Source organism: Chelonia mydas, chromosome 20, assembly GCF_015237465.2.
Source record: "Chelonia mydas isolate rCheMyd1 chromosome 20, rCheMyd1.pri.v2, whole genome shotgun sequence".
Lineage (NCBI taxonomy): Eukaryota > Metazoa > Chordata > Testudines > Cheloniidae > Chelonia > Chelonia mydas.
In genome coordinates this window covers 15692453-15713902 of record NC_051260.2, presented here as the reverse complement: position 1 = coordinate 15713902, position 21450 = coordinate 15692453, and the positions used below count along the sequence as shown (strand labels likewise).

Below are 21450 nucleotides of genomic sequence, written 5' to 3'. Positions count from 1 at the left end.
GGCTCCCAGAACCCCCCCCCCACAGCCCCCAGACCCCACGCCCCTCCCAGATCTGGGAGTCAGGACTCCTGGGTCTCTCACCAGCTCTGGGAGGGGAGTGGGGGGGTCTAGTGGTCCGAGTGGGGGGGCGGCTGGGATTCAGGACTCCTGGGTTCTATCCGCAGCTCGCCACCCATCCAGCCCCTTCCTCCTGCATCCCCGTTTTCTCGCCATAGTAACCGTCCTCTCCTCTGGGCCAGAGCTTGTGGCAACCAGACGCTGCCATGGCAACCCACTGATGTCAAAGGGCCCGGAATAACTGGGGCAGGATCCGGCAGGTGCATGGAGCCGGGGGACCCGACCAAGGGGGCCTGATGGAGTCCTGCTCATTAGGTGAATTACGGTAATGCCTAGAGGCCCCCCAGCTGAGATCAGGGCCCCACCATGGCGGGTGCTGCAGCGGCAGACCCTGCCCCAGAGAGCTCGCCATCTGCATAGGTTGGGAGGGGACACTGAGGCACAGAGAAGGAAAAGGACTTGCCTAAGGTCAGTGGCAGAACTGGGACGAGAACCCAGGAGTCCTGACTCCCAGCCTCCCCCCTCCAACTAGTAGCCCCCACTGCCCTCCCAGAGCTAGGGCTAGAACCCCGGTGCCCGGAGGCCCAGCCGGATGCATTGGCCACTAACCCTGGCTGCCTCTTTGCTTAAACACGCAGGTGATTTCAAACCCGCCCCCTTGGGAGCGGGGCCAGGGCCTGCTCTCCGCGACCCCGAATGACCCTGTCCCCCCCAGCCAAGCCACCTTCTGCCCTCCGATCCCTCCTCCCCCAGGCTGCCCCCTGGCCCCTGTCCTTCGCCCTTGGGATCTTTGCTGGTTACGTTTCATTTTGTCCTTCTAGGAACCAGTCTCAGCAAACCACCGTGTGTACGCTGTGTGTGTGTGTATGCGCACACGTGTGTGCCTGAGTGTGTGTTGCAAAGTGGACACAGAGTGTGTATGGTGCATGTGTGTCCATTGAGTGGGCCAGGGTGTATGAGGGCTCTGTGTGTGTGTGTGTGTGTGTGAGGGAAGTGTGGGCTTATGTGGAAGTATACAGCGTACCAGGGAGGGGGTGTGAGTGTGTGTGTGTGCGAGTTGTGTACAGGGTGTGGGTGTTGGAGGGAGTGGCTGTACAGTGTGTTTGTTGCCAAGGGTATCTTTGTATGTGGGAGTGACGCCGTTTACGAGGTCTGAGGGTATTCTGCGTGTTGTGCGGTGTTGTGCATTGGGAGTGCAGGGGGGCATGTGAGACATTGTGTGTGTGTGTGTGTGTTCGCGTGTTGGTGGTGGTGTGCTGGAGTCAGGTGTTTGTGTGCCGTGCGAGGGGTGGGTTTGTGCAGCTCGTGAATTTAGCACAAGCCCTTTGCCCTAGTTGCGGCAAGCGGTGAGTGGGCAGAGCGTGTGTGAGGGCGTAGAGGGGGAGTGTTTGTCCTACACTGTATTTTGGCACCTGGCCCTTTGCCCCAGTTTGGGAGTCTGGGAGGGGTGTGTCTGTGAGTCCCATATCTCGATCTTTGCTCTGTGTGTGTGTGTGTGTTATACTGTGGTCTCTCAACAACCGGCATCAGGACACACTTGAGGGGAGGGACTGGCTAGCTGAGGGGGGCAGGGAATGGGACATGGGGTCTTTCTCCTCTAGGGGGCACCGGCTCCAATCCGGGGGCAGGCAGCAGCCCCATGGGGGGTGGGGGAGGAGATGCACCCCCTAGGTGACATCAAGGGGTCAGGCTGGGAGAGAGGCACAGAGCGGTGACCCCAGGGGCCTGATCTGCACACATGCTGCCCCGCCCCCCCCCCCCCCAGCAGGCCCCACACCCAGGCCCTGAGGAAAGGGATCCAAGGGGCGGGGAAGGAGGTTACGCAAGCCGGAGGCTGTTATGTAAGGGCCTGGCCCCCGCCCAGCTGCTCAGCCTGGGGACCTGGATCCAGTTACATAATCAGGCGGGACCAGCCAAAGCCGCAGGAGGACCCCTGGCGGGCGGGGGGGGGGGCGGGGGGGGCTTGTTACCTAGCAGCTCTGTGTTCTTGGGGAACCAGGGCGCAGGACTCAGCCCGTCTGACACACAAAAGACCTTCCCCTCCCCCCCCGCCTCTGCTTGAACCAAAATCGATCAGAAGAAAGACTGACAAAAAGCAGTGCCAAGGCCGTGGGAGACCCCCAAACCCCTAGGATAAGGGGGACGGGATTAAGGAAACTCCCCTGGCCTCATTTGCATCGAGGAGGGGACAAGGAGGCATCTCCATGAGCATCCAGAATGGAGAACGGCGCTTCCAAGGCAAGAACCGCAGGGAACTCTGGGACCAGAAAAGCAGGGAAGCACGGCATGATGGGGCGATCTCTCCTCCAGATGTTAATGAACTCAGCCAATGGGAGCTGTGGGGGCCACGCTTGGGATAGGGCAGCGTGCAGAGCCCCCTGGCTGCCCCTATGCGTAGGATCCAGAGCGGGGACATGCCGCTGCTTCCGGGAGCCGTGAGGCGCAAACCCCCAACCCCACTCCCTGGCTGGAGCTCGAGGGCCGGATTAAAACGTCGGGAGGGCCGGATGTGGCCCCCAGGCCGTAGTTTGCCCAACTGTGCCCTAGACTCTGCCCTCCCCGAACTGGGGATAGAACCCAGGCATCCTGGCTCCCTGCACTGTTACAAACAGCGGGTATCTACCACTCCGTGCCCTTCTTGTACTTGGGCTCAGCAGTGAGGGGAGAATTCAGACCCCCTGCTCTGAGATCACAGGCCCCAGGCAGCTCAGCTGCTGGAGAATCCCCCACAGCCATCAGCAGTAGAGGGATCTATGATCCATGGCACAGCAATTCCCTCTCCTTCCAGCAGGGGGTGCAGCTGGCTCCTCATAGGATGGGTGGGGGTGGGCTTTCTTCCAGGGGGCTCAATGGGCCAGTGGCTGGGCTGAGCTGGGAGGTATCGGAGCCAGCCCAGCCCCCACCCACCATGGCTGGCGGCGCTTGGCCAGGGAGGGGATGGTTTGGGAAGGTGCCCAGCAGGGAAGCGCTCATGGGACCTGGGGAGTGGGGCTGGTGGTTAGAGCGGGGGTGGGGGGGTGGCTGGGAGCCAGGACTCCTGGGTTCTGTTCCCAGCTCTAGCAGGGGAGTGGGGTCTAGTGGTTATATCGGGGGGGCTGGGACTGAAGTTCTATCCCTGGATCTGGAGGAGGGGGCCTAGTGGTTAGAAAGGGGGTGGGACTGAAGGGGAAGGAAGCTGGGTTGCGCCCCCACCCCCCTGGCGCCAGCTGGGTCAGGGCAGGCGAGTTGTGTAATGCGGCTCCCAGCTGGGACATCATGTTCCCAGGCTGCCTATTTATAGTGCCCCCCCGCCCAATTACCTGCTTATGCAGCTCGGGCGGGGAAGGGGGTTGGGAGGCAGAACTCCTGGGTTCCCTGGGAGGGGAGGGGGTGGAGAAGGGGGTGGGAGGCAGGTACGCCTGGGTTCCTTCCCTGGGAGGGAAAGTCTAGCAATAAGTGGGGGGGGGGGGCGGGGGTAGGGCATCTCTTCCCTCCCCATGAGGCTCTGGCCAGTTCCTAGAATCCCAGCCCAAGCTCCCACCCCGAGAGGCGGGGCTGGGGCCAGGGGGCCGGAGCTGGAAATCTGTGCCCCCTTGGCTGCAGCCTGCGATGAGGAAGGTTCCGAAGGGTGGGGGGAGGCAGCAGCTCTGGGGGGCCGCTGGCAGAACCTTCCCCATCCGTGTGGGGGTGGGGGGGCGCGAACTGCTGTAACTCTGCCGGTGCCCCTCACTCCCGACCCGCAGCCCCCTGCTACCCAAGCCCTGGGCTGCCCACCCCCCCAGTTCTGCAGGTGCCCCTCAATCCTGACCTGCAGCCCCCTGGGCTCTTAGGTAACACAGACAGTCCCATTCCCCCCTGCCAGGGGGCCGGGGCATGGGGGGGTCTCAGTCCAGTTGGCGGTTCTGTGACAGGGGCACCTGCCCCCTAGGACCTTTGGGCACCATCCAGCAAACTCATTTCTGCCCCATGACCCGGGCGGGATCTGGACTCTGCCACCTCTGATAGGCCAGAGTCTGTCCCAGCCCCCCTTCCCCAGCCCCAGGGGTCCCAGAGTTCTCCACCCCCACCCCCAAAGCCTCTGGTGCTGCTGTTTCCTGCCCTAGAGGTTGGGGCCGGGGCCCTTTGCCCAGCCTCTGAGTGAGGCGTGGGGCAGACAGGGGGCGATCGCCCCCTGTCCCAGGCTGCAGGAGGTGGGCAGAGCCCCCCCACTCTTGCTGGGGTGTCAGTGGCTTATAGGAGGGGAGCAGTGAGATCACACCCCTCCTCTGGGGGTACTAGCGGGGCCCAGTGGGCAGCCCGGCCTGGTTTCACCTGCACCCCGAGTTACACCCCCACAATCCCACGGCGGGTGGGGCTGGATCTGCCCCAGGGCCCGGGGGGGGGGGGGGGGGGGGCTGCAGGCTCAGCCTGACATGGACTAGGCAGGGATGATGACACAGCTGCGCCCCCGCCAAGGACCCCTGTTGAGCCTTGAGGGAAGAGTAGGCCCTACCAAAACACGGGAAGCCAAACGGGACCTTCGACAGCAGATCTCAAGGCAGCAGCTTGGGCGCGGGGCGGGGGCGGGGGCGGGGGGTGAGGAGAGACGGGAGCACAGGGCGCCCTCTGCTGGCAGCGATTGTAAAGACATGATGCCCCCCCCCCACAACACCCACACTCCCCACAACACTCCCACCAAACAGCCCAAGACACACACACTGCAACACACACACTCCATTGGAGACCCCCCCTCACCCCACCCCAAACACACACACTGCACACAGCCAGCCCCCCTGCACACACCCTGCAACAGCCTCCACAGTCCAACACACACACCGCAACCCCCACACCCTGCAACACCAACACAGAGTCCCATGCACTCTGCCACAGATACACACAGCTTGTAGGCAACACACCCCACAATCCCCATACATGCCCTCACCCCACTGACACAGACACGCCCAGAGCCACCCCCAACGCCGGCCATAGTGACTGGAGCGTTCGGCTGCCCTGCAAGCCTGGGCCACTCCCGGTGGGGCTACTGGGGACAAACCAGCCGGCTGGTCGGAAGAGATCCACCCCAGATCAGACCCATGGGCCCATCTACCCTGGCATCCCACCTCCCGCAGTGGCCAGGACGAGGGGTTGCAGAGGAAGGTACAACACTCCCCCTCGTGGGCCTGGTGGAATAACCTGCCCTGGGCCCACTCCCTTGTCGCAGACCAGGCTCCACTCCGACCCCCTGCTTACCCGGGGGGGGGGGGGTGAGGGATGCTCCAACCTCCCCTCCCCAGGGAGAACAACATTAACACTAAATAGACACTGGCTGAGGGCAGGGCACTGGGATGGGGAAGCCAGGGGAGGGAAACTGAGGCACGCAGCCCAGCAACAGGCAAGCACCCAGCACCAGGCACTGCAGGGTTGGACCTGGGGACGGACAGATAGCTGGGGGGTGTATGGGGATGGGAATCTACCTCAGGGGTCCGGGCAATGTCAACAGCCCCCCCGCCACCTTCACTGTTAACCACAGCAGAGATTTGCCCTCCCCAGCGGATCCTGGCTAGTATCAGGGCCCATGACTGGGCCCCCCAGCCTCACTGGTGCTGAGACTTTCCATAGCAGCAGCCTGCAGGTGATCCTGGGAACCCTCCTTCCCCCCCGCCCCCGACCCTGCCCTGATTGCCTCTTGGGGCGGAGTGGGACCCCCTAAACTCCTCCCCTAGCTGGGCCGGGGACTCACTGATCACAGCCAAGTCACCCTAGTGTCTGGGCAGCTCCTGGCCTGTACAACATCCATCCTCACACACACCCCGCCGTAGGGAAGGGCTATTCCCTTGGGGAAACTGAGGCAGGAAGGCAGCGCAGCGAGTTGAACCCAGATGTCCTCTGTCCCTGGTTGGCACTGACCTCTCTCCTCTAGCACCCCTAGGTTACTGAAGGGATGTCCCCCTGCCCCCGTTCTGGCTGCCCCCAGAGCACCACCATCAGGTGTCGGGCCAAGAAAATCGCGAGACTGACTTAGAAATCAGGAGATTATTATTGAAAGAACCAGTGCAGGGGCTGCATTTTTACAGGGGCATGGAGACCCCCCCCAGCTTTGCAGACACCATTGACTCCTCCCTGCCCCATAGCCCCAGAGAGGTAGGTAAGTGCAATTGTCCCTACATCACTGATGGGGAAACTGAGGCACTGAACCAGCAAATGAAGTGCTCAAGGTCCCCCAGAGAGTCACCAGGGCAGAGAACCCAGGAATCCTGACTCCCCATCCCGGCTCTACCCACTAGACCCCGCTCCCCTCCTAGCACTTGCTATACTTCTGCACCAGGGCGTAATAGGATTTCCAGACGGCCGGATCCTGCTGGCACAGGGTCCCCCCTCCCCGCTGCTCCTCCTCCAGGTTGCGGTTCATGTCGCCCACGCAGGCCCAGCCGGGTGTGCTCTCGGTGCTCACGCACCACTTGGAGTGGTCGACAGTGGCCGGGAAGTCGGGCCCCGGGGCCGGGAAGCCCAGCTCCTCGATGTTATAGACCCGGTAGGGCCCCGAGCAGTTGGAGGGCAGGACACCCCGCGAGTTGGGCCAGAACTGGACGTAGAGGTCGCTGGAGAGTGCCTGGGCCACCCAGCCGGAGTAGAGATCTGGGGGGCAAAGAGCCGGGGGGTTAGCAAGTTGGAGGGAGGGGAAACGGGGGTGGGGAGTCAGAGGCACTGTGGGGCTGATCTGGGGGGAACACATCAGAGGGAGGATGGAAGGTTGGGGGGTAGAAGACCCCAGGGGGAGCCAGCCGGAGTAGAGATCTGGGGCAGCCGAGGTGTTGGGGGGGGTAGCACCACTTGGGGCGGTTATAAGGCCATGGGGGGGTTGGGGTTTATCCCCCCCCATGCATGAGTGTGGGTCTGGGACCTGCCAGTCCCCAGATACTCCCCCCCCGCCCCCCGTAACACGGCTCCCCCCGCCCCTGTTCTCACCGTCTTGGAAGAGCCGGAACTTGGCCAGGCTCAGGAAGCGACGCCCCCCCAGCGAGGTCAGGGCCGCGCTGCGGTTCCAGGGGGGCTCCCGCACATGCTGCATCTTGGAGGCCAGGTGCAGGTCGGGCAGGGCCTGGGCGAAGGCCCCCTGCACCCGGGCATCGAACACCGCGGGGTCGTCGAACCTCAGCTGGGTGCCTAGAGCGAGTTGGGGGAGGGGGGGTTGGGGGGCAGCGGGACAAGACCCGCAGCCCCCCCTCCCCGGGTGAAACAGGTTGGCCAGGGCTCAGCCCAGCCCCAGGTGCCCCCATCACAGACTCTGCCCCAGCAACAAGCCATGGAGACTGAGCCCCGCTGAGCCATGGGGGGTGGGGGGAGCACACAGGGGCGGGGGTCACTCTGCCACGACTAGGCTGCACCCTCACTAAGGTAGACACAGAGTCAGACCCCAGAGCTGCGATAGAACCCAGGAGTCCTGGCTCTCCCCTCCCCCGCAGCTGTAGCCACTACTAGACCCCACTCCCCTGACAGAGCTGGGATAGAACCCAGGAGTCCTGGTTCCCCGCTCCCCTGAGGCTATAGCCACTAGACCCCACTTCCCGCTCAAATCCAGGATAGAACCCAGGAGTCCCGGCTCCCAGCCCCTGCTCTAACCACTAGACACCACTCCCCACCCCGGGCTGGGAGAGGACCCAGGCGTCCGGGCAGATGGAGCACCTACCGATCTCATTGAACTGGGCATAGGGGAAGGTGACGCACAGGAAGGACTGGCCGTTGTGCAGGCCGCTGTGGGGCCAGGAGTAGGTCTCCGTCACAGGGGGCGGGTAGTGGGGGGTGCTGTGCAGCAGCCAGAAGCCCTGGGCTCTGTCCAGCAGGACCACGCCTGGGAGACGGGGACACAAGGGAGGAGAGTCAGGGTCCAGATGGCCAGGGAGAGAACCCAGGAGTCCTGGCTCCCAGCTTCCCCCCTCCCCCCCCGGCTCTAAACACTAGACCCCACTCCCCTCCTGGAGCTGGGGAAAGAACCCAGGAGTCCTGGCTCCCAGACCCCCCCTCACACCCCGCTCTAACCACCAGCCCCCACTCCCCTCTGGGAGCCAGGGTCGCTGTCTGGGGCAGTCCCTTGTCTCTCTCCCTCCTTTGGGGCAGAGTCACTGCCTCCCCAGCACGGGGAGGTGTTGCCCAGAGCTGCTCTGGGCCCCCCTGGGGGCGGCTGGGCTCAGGCTGGTCGTGCCAGGGGGCAGAGGGGGTTACCCTTGGTGTGCCCCCTGGGGCTGGTGGAGGAGGGGACGTTCTTTGGGGGCTGGTCGTTGTACAGAACATAGGCCGTGTCCTCCGTCTGCAACAGAAATGGGGGCTGAGTGCTGGGAGACCCTGCCCCGCTGCCCCCTGCCCCCCCACCCCTCTCCCCACTCCCCTGCCCCAGTGCCCCCCACTGCCCACTCTCCTGCCCCACTGTCCCTTCCCCCAGCACCCAGCACTGCCCCTCCCCCAGCCATTGCTCCCTCTCCTGCCCATACCCTCAGTGCCCCCTTCTTTCCCCAGCTTCTCACCTACTTCCCCCTCCCCAGTTTCTGCCTCCCCCATTGCCCTGCCCCTGCTCTGCCCTCCGGCTGCCCCATCTCCCCCCACACAGCCTCCCCACCCCTTTGCCCAGCTCCACCGCCCCTGCCCCCTTGTCTGTCCCGGCTTATCCCCAGCTCCTCCCTCCCCCAGCAGCCCGGCTCCAGTTGTCCCCCTCCTGCCAACTCACCCTCCTGTTTGCCCCCTGGTAGAGCTGCAGTAGGGTCCTGCCCACGGCGCTCTGGGTGCCATTCATGAGGCTGCGGCCGGGCACCCAGCCGCCGGAGCGGGCATCCTGGTACATGTAGCGCATGCCTTCGGCCGGGGGGCTGCGCCGGGGCCAGGGCAGCTTGTAGGCCAGGAACCTGGGGGGAAACCAGACCCTTTTAACCCCTTGGGGCCAGACCCTGCCTAGGGGGTGGGGGAGCCATACACAGGGAGCCCCGGTGCCTCCCCCTGATGCCAGGAGCAGGGGTATCCTGGCACGGATGCCATGGCTCACTGCGATACCCGCTCACCCAGCCCGTGGCTCGGGGGGGAGAAGATGTGCTATGAGAACCAGGGACACCCCCGCCTCATTTAAGCCCCACTCCAGGGCCCCAGGGGCACACGCTGTCCCTTTATGGGGTGAACAAGTCACACGGGCTGGGGGGGGCTGACATAGGGGAAGGGGGGAACTCACCAGTCCACGGGCTGCCCGGCATCATCATAGCAGGAGATGCCGCCCCCAGCCACATGGGGCAGGGCCACGGCCAGGAGGAAGAGGGGCAGCATCCTGGGGCGGGGGGAAGATACCAAGCAGGATCTGAGGGGAACAGCCCCTGCAATGCACACAGGTACCACCGTGAGGCGCACACGAGTCACACACGCATGTAGGCCCTACAACGGGGTGGGAAAATTTTTTGGCCTGAGGCCCACATCTGGGTATGGAAATTGTATGGGGGAGCCATGAAGGCTCATGAAATTGGGGGGTGGGAGAGGGTGAGGGCTCTGGGGTGGGGCCAGAAATGAGGAGTTCAAGGTGTGGGAGGGGGCTCTGGACTGGGGCAGGGGGTTGGGGTGTAGGGGGGTGAGAGCTCCAGCTGGAGGTGCAGGCGATGGGGTGGGGCTGGGGATGAGAGGTTGGGGTGCAGGAGGGTTCTCTGGGCTGGGACCAAGAGGCTCAGAGGGCAGGAGGGGGATCAGGGCTAGGGCAGGGGGTTGGGGTGCAGGAGGGGGTCAGGGGTGCAGGCTCCAGGTGGTGCTTACCTCAAGCAGCTCCCAGAAGCAGCGGTGTTTCCCATCATCCGGCTCCTATGTGGAGGGCCGGCCAGGCGTCTCTACGTGCTGCCCCGTCCACAGGCAATGCCTCTGCAGCTCCCATTGGCTGCGGTTCCTGGCCAATGGAAGCTGCAGAGTCGGTGCTTGGGGCAGGGCAGCATATAGAGCCCCATGGCTGCCTCTACACATAGGAGGCAGCGAGGGGACATGCCGCTGCTTCTGGGAGCCGTGCGGAGCCACAGCACGCACAGAGTGGGGCAAGACCCAGACCCTGCTCCCCGGCGGGAGCTCAAGGGCCAGATTAAAACTTCTGAAGGGCCAGATGTGGCCCCCGGGTTGTAGTTTGCCCACCCCTGCCCTACAAAAACAACCAATTCCCACCAGGGCATCACCAGCTGGGGATGAGGGGCTGGTGGGTCAAAGTAGGGCAGAGGCTGGGAACCAGGACTCTGGGGGTCTCTTGGAGGGGTGGGAGGGCCTAGTGGTTAGATGGGAAGCTGGGACCCAGGACTCCTGGGGCTGGGAGGGGAGTGGGATCTGGAGGGTGAGAGCAAGGGGCAAGGCTGGGAGCCAGGACTCCTGGGTTCTATGCACCAGCTGCTCCTCACGTCCACTGATGTCTGGGTGAGCCAGGGGTGCCCGGCTAGTCCATGACTTGGGCTCCGGGAAGGGGACTTCCAAACTGGAGGTGTCCAGAATCAGAGGGGAGCTCAGGCCAGGGCTTGTTGCCCCCGCACCCCCACCCCTCCAGCCCTGAATCATTTGTGCGGCTTATCCCCGGGCCCCTCGGTGGGGCCGACGTCCTTCCGGGGATGACGCACCAGGGGCCGGTATCACAAACCGAAGGCACGGGGGGGTTGGGGGGGCGGCCCTGTTCCAGCACACACACTCCAGTCCCAGCCCCGAGTTCCTCAGACCAATTCCTCTTTCTGTGCCAATGGCTCGGGGGGAGGGGACCGGACAGAGCAACGCAGGCCACAGACATGGCCCGGCATTCAGCCAGTGCGGGTGACCCATTCTGTGCCCCGCTCCAGAGGCAGCTGCATCTCAGCGCTGGGCAGGGGGGGCTGTTTATTTGGGGACCCGTGCCCCACCCCAGAGCTGGGGACAGAACCCAGGAGTCCTAGTTCCCAGACACCCCTGCTCGAACCACTAGCCCCCAATCCCCTCCCAGAGCTGGGGACAGAACCCAGGAGTCCTGACTCCCAGACACCCCCCTCTGCTCAAACCACTAGCCCCCACTCCCCTCCCAGAGCCGGGGACAGAACCCAGGAGTCCTGGCTCCCAATTCGATTCTTGGATCATCCCCCCGCCCCCAAGGTCTTCTTCCCCAAAATGATGTGGAGCTGAACTGGCCACAGCTCCAGGGCTTTGTCCCCCCCGTGGGGTCCTTCCACAGCAGACGGGGGGGTTTTGGGGGGGGGTGTCTCTCCTTGCTGCTGTACAAAGCCGGTTTCTGGGGGCTGCCAAGCTGGCTCCTTCCCCTTGCGCTGACCCCACATAAACACACAGAGCCCTTGTCGCTGTGGGGCTGGATGGGGGGGGGGCTGGATTCTGGGGTCCCTGGGGGCTACCCAGCTGATACCTTGCAGTGGCCTGAGCCCTGGGACCCCGGCCCGGGGCGGAGATGCAGCTGCCGCTGGGGTGGGGCACGGGGGCTGTTTATACAGGCTCCCCTGGCCCGGCGCGGAGATGCAGCCGCCTCTGGGGTGGGCGTGGGGCCCTTCGCCGGGGTAGAAGCTGGAGGGGGCCCAGCCCAGCTGCGGTTGGGCTTGTTCTGGGGCGGCCGCGGCCGGGGGTTACCTGACACGGGGGAGCGCCACGTCCCGGGAGCGCCCGGACCTGCCCTCTTTGCCTGCCCCACTGCGCCAGCCCCACTTCCCCTTCCCCAGCTGAGCAGCACGTGACCGCTGGGGCCCCGCCTCCGCCACGCCCCCCCGGCTCCCAGCCAGCTCCCCCACCCCCAGGGCCAGTCTGTGGGGCACGCACGGTGCGGGGGGGGAATGTGGGTCCCACCGGAGATGGCCCAGGGGAGGGTTTCCTGCCAATTAACGACTTAATTGTTTTTTAAGGATTTAATGAGTTCTGTAGGCCCGGTGGGGATTATTAATTACAGGGAGTGGGGGGCTGGGAGCCAGGACTCCTGGGTTCTATTCCTGGCTCTGGGAGGGGAGGGGAGTGGGGTCTAGTGGTTAGAGCGAGGGGCGAGATTGGGAACCAGAACTCCTGGGTTCCACGCTCAGCTGTGGGAGTGCGGTCATGTTTGGGGAGGGGCACTGCTGGGAGTCAGGACTCCTGGATTCTAGTCCTGGCTCTAATCAGTGTGTGCTCTGTGCCTCAGTTTCTCCATGCACACAACGTGGATAATGGCCTCGCGAATGCAGCCTGGCTGTGAGGGCCAGTTAGTTCATCACTGGTAGGGGCTTGGAGACCAGGGGGACAGTTTCCTGACTTAGGGGTTATTAATTATCAATTATTAATTACTCTAGCCCCAAGAGCCCAATTGTTCCTTCCAAGGGAATGTGATTCCCCAGCTCTGCCCCTCACTAAAAGGCAGATCCCTTCATCACCACTAGGTGGCGCTGCTAATTCATCCCATGGTCCCTGTGGAACTCCTCGCTGCTGGGCTGTGGAGCCTGACACCAGCTTACCTGCCTCCTGTGGGGGGGAGGGACTCTGAACAGGAGCTGCCGCTTTGGCAAGAGAAAAGCCCCCAGCTCCCTGGGATTCAGGGAACCAGCCCCCATGTCCTGACCCATTTCCCCCCGGCCCCCTGGGCTGGCAGGGTGTTGAGCCACTGAACTGGCTGGGGTGGGAGAGGGACCAGATACCAGGCTAGATGGGCCCATCAGAGGTGGTAGCAAGGGGAGGAGGGGGAGACCAGGCTGGACAGCCCATGGGTCTGATCTGGGAGCTCGGGGGGTCCGATCTGGGTCTGATCTGGGGGGCTGGGTGGGGGGGGATCACCCAGCCCATGGGTCTGATCTGGGGAGCTGGGTGCGGGGGAAATGACCCCAGAGACAAGTTCCTGTGGTTTATTTGTTTATTAGCAGTTGGGGTTGAGCCCCGCATGGCTCAGGGGGGCCGCATCTCCTTGGGGCGCATGTAGAGCCAGGGTCCGGCGGGCGGGGAGCAGGGCTGGTGCGACAGCAGGGCACAGAGGGGACCCAGCACCAGGGGGCCCAGCAGGGCCAAGAACAGGGCCTTGGCCAGGGCCCAGAACAGCTGCCCGGCCAGCCGCAGCCTGGGGAGATGGGGGGCAGCATAAGATGGGGGCCTGGGGGGAACCCCCATGCACCCCCCAGACACACAGACCTTCCTCTGGCCTGCCCCCCCTGGACCCATACCCTCCCAGACACCGCCCTTGCCCTGTCCCCATGTCCTCTCCCCCCACAGACCCCTCCCCCCTGCTCCCCAAAGACCCCTTCCCCCCAGAGGCCCTCCCAGGTCCTGGCCCCCCAGCTCCAGAGCCCTGGTCCCCCTCATCCCCCCTCAAACTCCCCCAGCCCCTCCATGGTTGCTGGGGCTCCTCACCTTGGGGGGAGTCGCCCCCTTGGCCCTGAGGCCCCCGACTCCTGACAAAGCAGCTTCTCCTGTGGGGGGAACAGCAAACCCCGTGAGTTGGAGCCCCCCCCCCACACACACACACTTCACAGGGAGTCAGGGTGGCAATGTGCAGCAAGTGCTTCTGGGAGGGGACCCCCATTCAGCACCCCCATCCCGGTGGGGTTCCTTGCCCATATGGCACCCCTATATGCCCCCAAACTTCAGAGACTGGCTGTCTGCATCCAGCCCCCCCACTGGAAACACTTACCCCCCTGCTGCCCAACCACACCTCCCCATAGATGGCCCCCTGTCTCCACTCACCTCCCCCTCCCCCTTCTCCCTGTAGACTGGCCCCTGCCTCCTACTAGCCCCCCTACCCCCCGCACCCTGACCCCCATCTCCTCCCAGCCTTCTGACATCCCCCCCACCCAGTACAGCTGAGCCCACAGCCCTCCAATCCTGCCCCCCATCTCCCCCATACCGTCTGGTCACGCAATCTCTCCTCCCACAGGAGGTTGCTGGCTGGGGTCCCATGGGGTCTGTATAGCGCCTTCCTTTGGAAGCTGAGGCAGAATACAACATTAGTGCCCCCAAGACACCCCATAATCTGGAAGGAATGGGGTATGACAATGCAACTTCCCGCCCCAGGGGGGATGTGCCCCAGGCATCACCCCCCCCATTGGGATCCCCCGGACCCCACCCCTGGGGCCCCCCACCCAGCGCCAGCCAGGGGCCACGTCTGAGTCCTGGGGTCCCCTTGGTCCAGGCAGTCCCTCTGTTGTTCGGCCCTGCCTGTGTTGGGGGTCAGGGGGCCACAGGCTGAAGCAGGGGGCGGGGGTTGCTACAGGCATTGCCTCCTGCCCCAGAGACGGCATCTCCTATGGGGCCCAAGCTGGCAGCGTAGCCCCAGGCCAGGCACCCCAGGGTGCTACCCCACCGCCTGTGACCAGTGTCTGAGGCCTGGGGGTGGGATGACCATGACATCAGGGTCTCCCCCCCAAATCAAGCCATCTCCACCCCCATCCTAGGCAGGAGGGGTTGCGACTTGCTGACCATATCTCACAGCCCCCGCGAGTGGCTGCCCCCAGAACCGCCCCAGGCCCCGCAAGCGATGCCCGTGGCTACCTGTCAGCCCCCCTCCCCCCTGCACCACCGGCGAGGCTGGTACAGTCACAGGGAGCCTTGGGTGGGCTCCCGGCCCCACCCAGGGCCCCCCAAAACACCTGCTCCGCCCTGGTATAACAGCCTGACCACCGCTGCCGGCTAAGGAGCTGCTCCTCCACCTCGCTCGGGGCTGGGGCCAGGGGGTGGGGGGGGCTGAGTTCCAGGATCCCGGGGAGGCGGGCAAGGGGCTGCCCCCACAATCACTCACAGCTCTGCCTCCTGCCGAGCCTCCAGCACCAGATCACCCCAGCAGCTGATGTTCCTGTGCAGGACCTTGGAGGGACCAGATCATGCCCCCACCCTGGTTACAATCCGATCGGCTGCAACAGCCCCACCCCCACCCCGGGCAGAGGGGAATTTGGTCTCTGTGGGCCAGTCAGTCCCCAGCCTATGGGGCTGGTGTGTACGTGTGACAGGATGCTCCGGTGTTAGGCTGAGCCCCAGCGAGCTCATTCCACGCCATAGATGGGAACAGCTTCCAGCCACCACCCGCTGGATTCGCACTGGCAACCCAGAAGCTAACGGTTCTATGGTGAGATGGTCCCACTGAAATCGGGCGCTGCCCAGATCCCGACTGAGATCAGCGCCCCTTTGTGCTGGGCGCTGCCCAGACCCCAACCGAGATCAAGGCCCCCTTGTGCCCGGTGCTGCCCAGACCCCGACTGAGATCAGGGCCCCCTTGTGCCAGGTGCTGCCCAGACCCGAACTGAGATCAGGGCCCCCCATTGTGCCCAAGGTCTCCCATCTGGGAACAGGGCCCCAGTGTCCTCAGCCCAGCCCCCACTCACTGGAGGACCACTCTCTCTGGCAGAGGAAGGAATTTGGGTTTTGCAAGCATGGAAGCAGCTGCTTTCCCAGGCTCAGGATCCTCCACCAAAATCAGTGGAAGTTAGGAGCCTAGGAAGGATCTGGGCCCTGCAGGATAAGGCGGATTGCTCTGACCCAAATGAGGCTCCCTGAAACCCAGCTGGGTTCAATCCCGGGGGTGGGACAGGACAGGACAGGACAGGACGTACCTGGGTCCTTCGAGAAAGTCCCTGGATGGTCCCACTCAGCTCTTCCATGTGTCGCTGCTTCTAAACCCACCCCCGCCCCCAGACAGGAATGTGGCTTTGGTTCTGGGCCCAGAAGGGCACAGCTCATTAATTACAGTCCGTGAAACCAACCAGAGAGCTGGGGTGATCTCTGCCAACCCAGGGGTGGGGGGTGCAGACCAGGCTGTGGGTGGGGGCGGCCACCTCAGAGCTACAAAACACGGGGGCATCCGGGCTGGGCCTGAGCCCACAGATCTCCCCAGCCAGCCACCGCCACAAAGGGACGCCCCTGGAAAAAGCTGGATGGGTCTAGGGACCGCAGGCTGGGGGGAACAAGGCGCAGAGGGGGAAGGTTGGGGGGTTTCTAGGGAGCACAGGCTGGGGTGTGTGATTGTGAGGAGGTGACGGGAGCACAGGTTGAGGGAGGAGGATGCAGGGGGGCTGACTGGGGCTGGGGGAGGGAGGAGGGGGCAGAGCCAGGAGATCAGCCCCTCGGCCCAAGATGTGGGGGAATTCTTTGGTCCCATCCCATCTGGAAAACCCTGTGAGCCTTTCACTCCCCTGCTCAAACCAAGCGATAGGAAACTTCCAGGGAGGGCATGAACTGACTACAGGGGCTGGGCTAGCAGGGGTCTGTGGGTCAGGAGTGAGGGACCTGTGCTGAGACCCGGAGCTGGGGCCTGGCCTTACCTCCCGGATCCTGTCAGCCTTGGCCCGACGTTTGGCCTCCATGTCCCACAAGTGCCTCTGGTGGGGGAGGAAAAACACAGGGTTTCCCTTAGCCCCTGTCCAACAGTTGGGTTCCCCACTCCCCTCGCCCACAACAGGAGCTGCTGCCCATGGCTGGGGAGAAGGGGTATCAGAGGCCCCCAAGACACTCCCTTGTGTCTCAGGAATAGTCCCTGTAGGGTCTGGATTCCCCAGTAGACCCAGCCTGGGTGGACGTCCATGGTTCAGAAGCCATCGTCCCACCCGGACGGAACACACCTCCGTGACTCAGTTTCCCTAGATGGGATCTGAGAAGGAGGCACGCTGCGGGGGGGTCTCCTTGTTGGTGCCCCACCTGCCCCCACTCTGGGGCGCAGGGGGAGCATCATGGGGTGGGGGGCTGGTGTGTATGAGGAGGGGCTCTTCCTGCCCTTCCCCGCCCCAGGAGTCCATGGGGGAGTTGGTCTCTGCCCTGCTGTCCCCCATACTCAGTGACACACCCCAGCCTCAGACCTTCCCCCTCCAGCCCCCAGTTCACCTGCAGCTCGTCCTCCTGCACCCGCAGCTGCTGCAGAGCCTGCTTGTGGGTCTTCTCCCACTCTCTCTGCTTGGAGACCTGTGGGGGGAGCAGCAGGCACTGAGCACACGGGTGGTGGTGGGGATAATGGCAGTGGGAAGGACTGGGTGGGACCTGCAGGGCGCCCGCTCGCAAGGAACGGAGGCCCCCAGTTGTGGACAATGACCCTATCCGGATGTGGATCCCAGAGCACCTCAAAGGCCAGATGGGGAAACTGAGGCCCAAGGTCACACAGACAGTGACAGAGCTGGGGATAGAACCCAGGAGTCCTGACCGCCGCCACCCCCCAGACCCACCTTTCCCTCCAGCTCTTGGATGGTCTCAGCCAGTCTCTGGTTTTCTTTTTCCTGCCGGGCAATGAGGGGAAATTGCTGTTGCAAAGCAGGGCCGGGGGGGGCCTGAACCCTTGGGGGCGGGGGGCCTGGCTCCTAGCCCCGTGCTAAGCCTCCTGCCAAGCCCAGCCTTTGCCTCCATGCAGACCCCCCACACCCTGCCCAGCCACCACCCCGCTCGCCAGTCTGAAGCCACGTCCCCCTGCTGCTGCCCTGTCTAGGGGGACCAGATGGCTCGCGGGAATGACACATACGACCTGGCCCCCTAGGGGGCGCCAGCGCCAATCCAGCCCCAGGGCAGGGGCCAGGCTGGCTCGGGGGGGCGGGGCATCCAATCCGGCCCCCGGTTGCTATGGCGCTGGTCCCCATGGTGCCGTGGCGCCGGTTGCCGTGGCGCTCTCACCCACTGGGGGATGTGGCGCGGGCGGTTCTGCTCTTGCCACTCCCGCAAGGCGCCCTGAGCCTCCTCCAGCTCCTCCCGCAGCACCCGGGTGGCCTGCTCCAGCGACTCCAGGCTGCGGGGACAAGGGGGCATCAGGCGGGGGGGGCACGCCCAGGGCATGGCCCTCCCTGCCCCCCAGGGACCACAGCACAGGCTCCACCCCCATGCACCTCCTCCGCCAAGGTTCCCTGCCTCGCCCCCCCCTACACCTGGTTGGGGGGGTCTCACCTCTGGGCCTGCAGCAGGGCGCGGAGCCGGGCCTGGCGCCCCAGCAGCCCCTCGTAGTGCCCCTGCCAGCGCTCGGCCTGCACCAGCTCCTCCGCAATGAGCTCCTGCAGCCGGGCGTTCTCCTCCGCCACACTCCTGCAGTGCAGCGGGCGTCAGGGCCCCCCCAGCGCCGGCCAGTCTCCCCCCCCCCAAGGGGGTGCCCCACGCGCCCACCCACTGCCGCTCCATCACCTAGGTCCGCTCAGCCCCATATGCTGCCCCCCGCACCTGTCATTACAGGGGTCCCCATACAGAATAAGGCCTGGGGAGGGCTCCCGGGGCGGGGGCTGAGGGGAATGGACGGGGGGATTTGGATCTTGGAGGGGAGCCCCCTCTCCCCAAAGAGGAGGGCCTGCGGAGTGGTTGGGAGTGAAGGGGAGGGACAGGCCCTGGCTGGTCTATGGCACAGCGGACGGGGCGGGGGGGGGGAGCAATGCCTGACACAGCCAGTAAAGCCAGGGCTGAGCGCTCCCCCTCCCCCGGTCACCCCCCAACTACGCAGCAGCCCTGATGCTTGATGGGGAATCCCCCTACAGGGGGCAGCAGTACTGGAACTCAGACCCATAGCAGGCTGCACTCACACAGCATCCATCCTTCTCTTATGTGGGGGGGGTCTGATGTGACACAGCCCCTCCTCCCCGACTGGGCCGGTAAACACCCCACATTGCCCGGTTACGGTTGCCATCGCCATACCACATGTTGCTTAGCAACCAGCTAGAACACATGGGATACAACACAAGAGTTGGGGGGGGGCTGTATCTCCATAACCCCCCCCAGGCCTGGGAGAGAGCCAGGAATATGTGTGTGGGAGGTCCCTGTATCCATGGCTACTGGGCATCCCCTTCCCCACACTGGGGTGGCAGCCAGTTCACCAGCCCCCACCGGAGGGAGGAGGGGCAGGGCAACCCCTTGGCCTTGGGACGACTGTCCCCAGAGGGCACAGCAGGGGGCGCTCTCCCCCCCGCCTAGTCTGAGCATGGCAGCCTGGCCCAAAGGCTTCAGCATTCAACTGGGAGTCTGGAGCCCCGGGCTCCGTTCCCAAACTCTACCTCTGACCTTGGGCATGTTGTGTCCCCGTGCTGTGCCTCAGTTTCCCCTCCACACCCTGTGTCTATTCAGCATGTGAGCTCTGCGGGGTAGGGACTGCACCACAGTCAGGGTCTGTGCAGCGCCTGGCCCAGTGGGGGCCCTGATCTTAGGCGAAGGGTCTGGGCAGCACCTGGCACAAGGGGACCCTGATCTCCGTCCGGGTCTCAGCAGCGCCTGACACCAGGGTTCTCAATCTTTTTGAGAGACTTCAGACTCTTCCCTGAGCAGGGGCAGCCCCGGTGCAGCTGAGGCCGAGCTGAGCTCTCATGAAGAGCTGGCGTTCCCCAGGGCGCTCGACGCCCCGCCCGCTCCCGTTGCTGCAAGGCCCCATGTGCCGATTCCCTTGCATGACTCAGGCCATCAGCCGTCCCCCTGTTAATCCCTGTCTGAACTCGTGCAGGTCTCCTGGAAAAATCGGCCAGCTAGACAAGCTGTCAAAGTGACGGAGAATCCACCACGCCCCTCAGTGACCAGCCCCAGTGGGTAATTCTCACACCCTGAACATTCGCACCTTATTTCCAGCCTCACTTTGCCTAGCTTCAGCTTCCAGCCGTTGGTTCATGGTCGTCCTTCCTCTGCTCGCCTGAAGACCCCACGACTACCGAGTTGTTCCCCATGGCAGTATGTTCAGCCTGGGACCGAGCCAACCCTTCCCCTTCTCTGTGTTACCCGAAATCCAGGGAGCTATTTGGGAGCCCAGGGCTGATTTAATGCGCTTTAACTTGCAAGTGTAGACAAGGCCAGTCCAACGTTAGATTGACGTAGGGCAGCTTACTACGTCAGCATCTACACTACGGCCGTGCTCCCGCCGATGCCGGTGCCCGGCTGCCCCGAGATCATTACTCCCCCTCCGGGAGAGGCGTAGGGCTAATGTCGGTGCAGTTAGGGTGACAGGGTGTCCCTGCGGACCCTGCATTACTTACAGGGGCTGCTGGCTGCCCTTCTTGTCAATTTCACAGCTCCTGGGCTACAGCCCTGAAATTGAGGAGAAAGGCTGGTAGTAGGTTCCCCGCGGTGAACCCGAGGGGTGGGTGGGAAGCTCCAGCTGGAGCCCGGCTGCCCCCTGGGCTCCTGCTTCTAGCTGAACTGCTGCCCCGGCTCCCCACTACCTGCTGGGAGCCCTGCTGCCCCTGGGGTCCCGGCTCCCAGCTCCCAACCCGGCTCCCAGCTCCCCGTGGGGAGCCCAGCAGCCATCCGGGCTCCAGGCACTGACCTCCCCCACAGGAGCCCGGGGGGCAGCCTGAGGTTTGTAGGTTTGTCTCCTACCCCTTTAATCAAATCCTGTGGCTCTTCTCTGACCCCTCCACTGCTGGGAAGGGCGAGCGTCCCTTCGTGTTTCACAGACGCATCGGCCACACGCTCCCAGATCCGCAGGCCGACTCGGCTTGGCACGGAAGCGGCTGGGGGTAGGGCTGGACTTGGGGTGCTTTCCTGCAAGATGACCCCCTAAACCAGGCAGGCTGAAGGGCGGCGCTGCAGCTGCACCTGCACACCAGGAGGGGGAGCAGCGACCCTACTCAGTCCTCCCCTAGATGCCTGTTTCTGCTGGTAAAAAGGCGATTGATTCGATCCCTGGATCGGGGCCCTTGTGGGCCCCCCCTGCTGAGCCCCCCAGAGAACCCAGCCACGCTGTTTGGAAAACACCCATTCGCAATTAAAGGAGGAACTGGGCCTGCTAGGTGGGGTCAGACCCGAGGCCCATCTAGCCCAGCATCTGGGGCCACAGGGGAAGATGTAAGACCCCCTGCAGCCGTAGGTCACACTGTGCGCTCTGCTGAGGATCACCTTCAGCCCTGGCACACCGAGGTACGAGGTTAATACCCCTTCCCGAATTGTCATCAGCATTCATGCGACCTTGGGCTAGTTTCAGTGTCCGGATCAACCTCCCAGCCCTCTTCCTGAGGCCCTGGTCTCAGCACCATCCAGTAGCAGAGAGTTCCATTGGCTAACTATGTGGGTATCATTCCTTGGATTGGATTTGAATTTGCCACCGCACCCTGCCCCTGACTGGCTCCTGAGCTCGCATTACAAGGCAGGGAGAGGAGAAAGATCCTGGTGGAGGATCCTCCAGCCCTAGCCCTGTCTTTTGATAGCCTGAGGTCCCACTTCGAGATCTCCTGGCAGAGGGAACTAAACCCCCTCTGTTCAGGGGCTCTGCATGACAGCCTGCTCACCCTCTAACCCCAATCCCTTTCAACAGGCTCCGAGATTTATTTTTAATTCTTTTTTTAAACCACGTGAAGGCAAAACGCACCAAGTGAAGGGCTGGCTCCACCCGCCAGGGCCGAGGCCTGGAAAGACTCACTGCTGGGACAGGTGCAGCCCGTAGGGTTATTTTTCATTAATACAGCAGGGAAAACGCGGGGTCTTTTCCTGAACTGAGACAAGCGTGGCAGTAGGCACCGCCTTCCCCTGGGGCTCCGAAACCCACCTCTCCGCTGGCGGGGCTTATAAATAGCCAGAGAGCCTCTCTGACCACTGGCAGGA

General features: G+C 63.9%; 1 protein-coding gene across 1 annotated transcript; it reads right to left on the bottom strand.

The window, feature by feature from the left end:
• Positions 1-6033: 6033 nt before the first annotated feature.
• DNASE2 (deoxyribonuclease 2, lysosomal) lies at positions 6034-17988 on the bottom strand. Its single transcript, XM_043533266.1, is given in 14 exon segments — positions 6034-6651; positions 6982-7179; positions 7703-7864; positions 8236-8320; positions 8735-8909; positions 9227-9326; positions 9329-9365; positions 13339-13397; positions 13832-13913; positions 15531-15590; positions 16239-16295; positions 16795-16872; positions 17130-17180; positions 17569-17988. Coding segments are annotated over 14 exon segments (1641 nt in total). The 5' UTR covers positions 17728-17988; the 3' UTR covers positions 6034-6313.
• Between the last annotated feature and the right edge of the window lie 3462 nt (positions 17989-21450).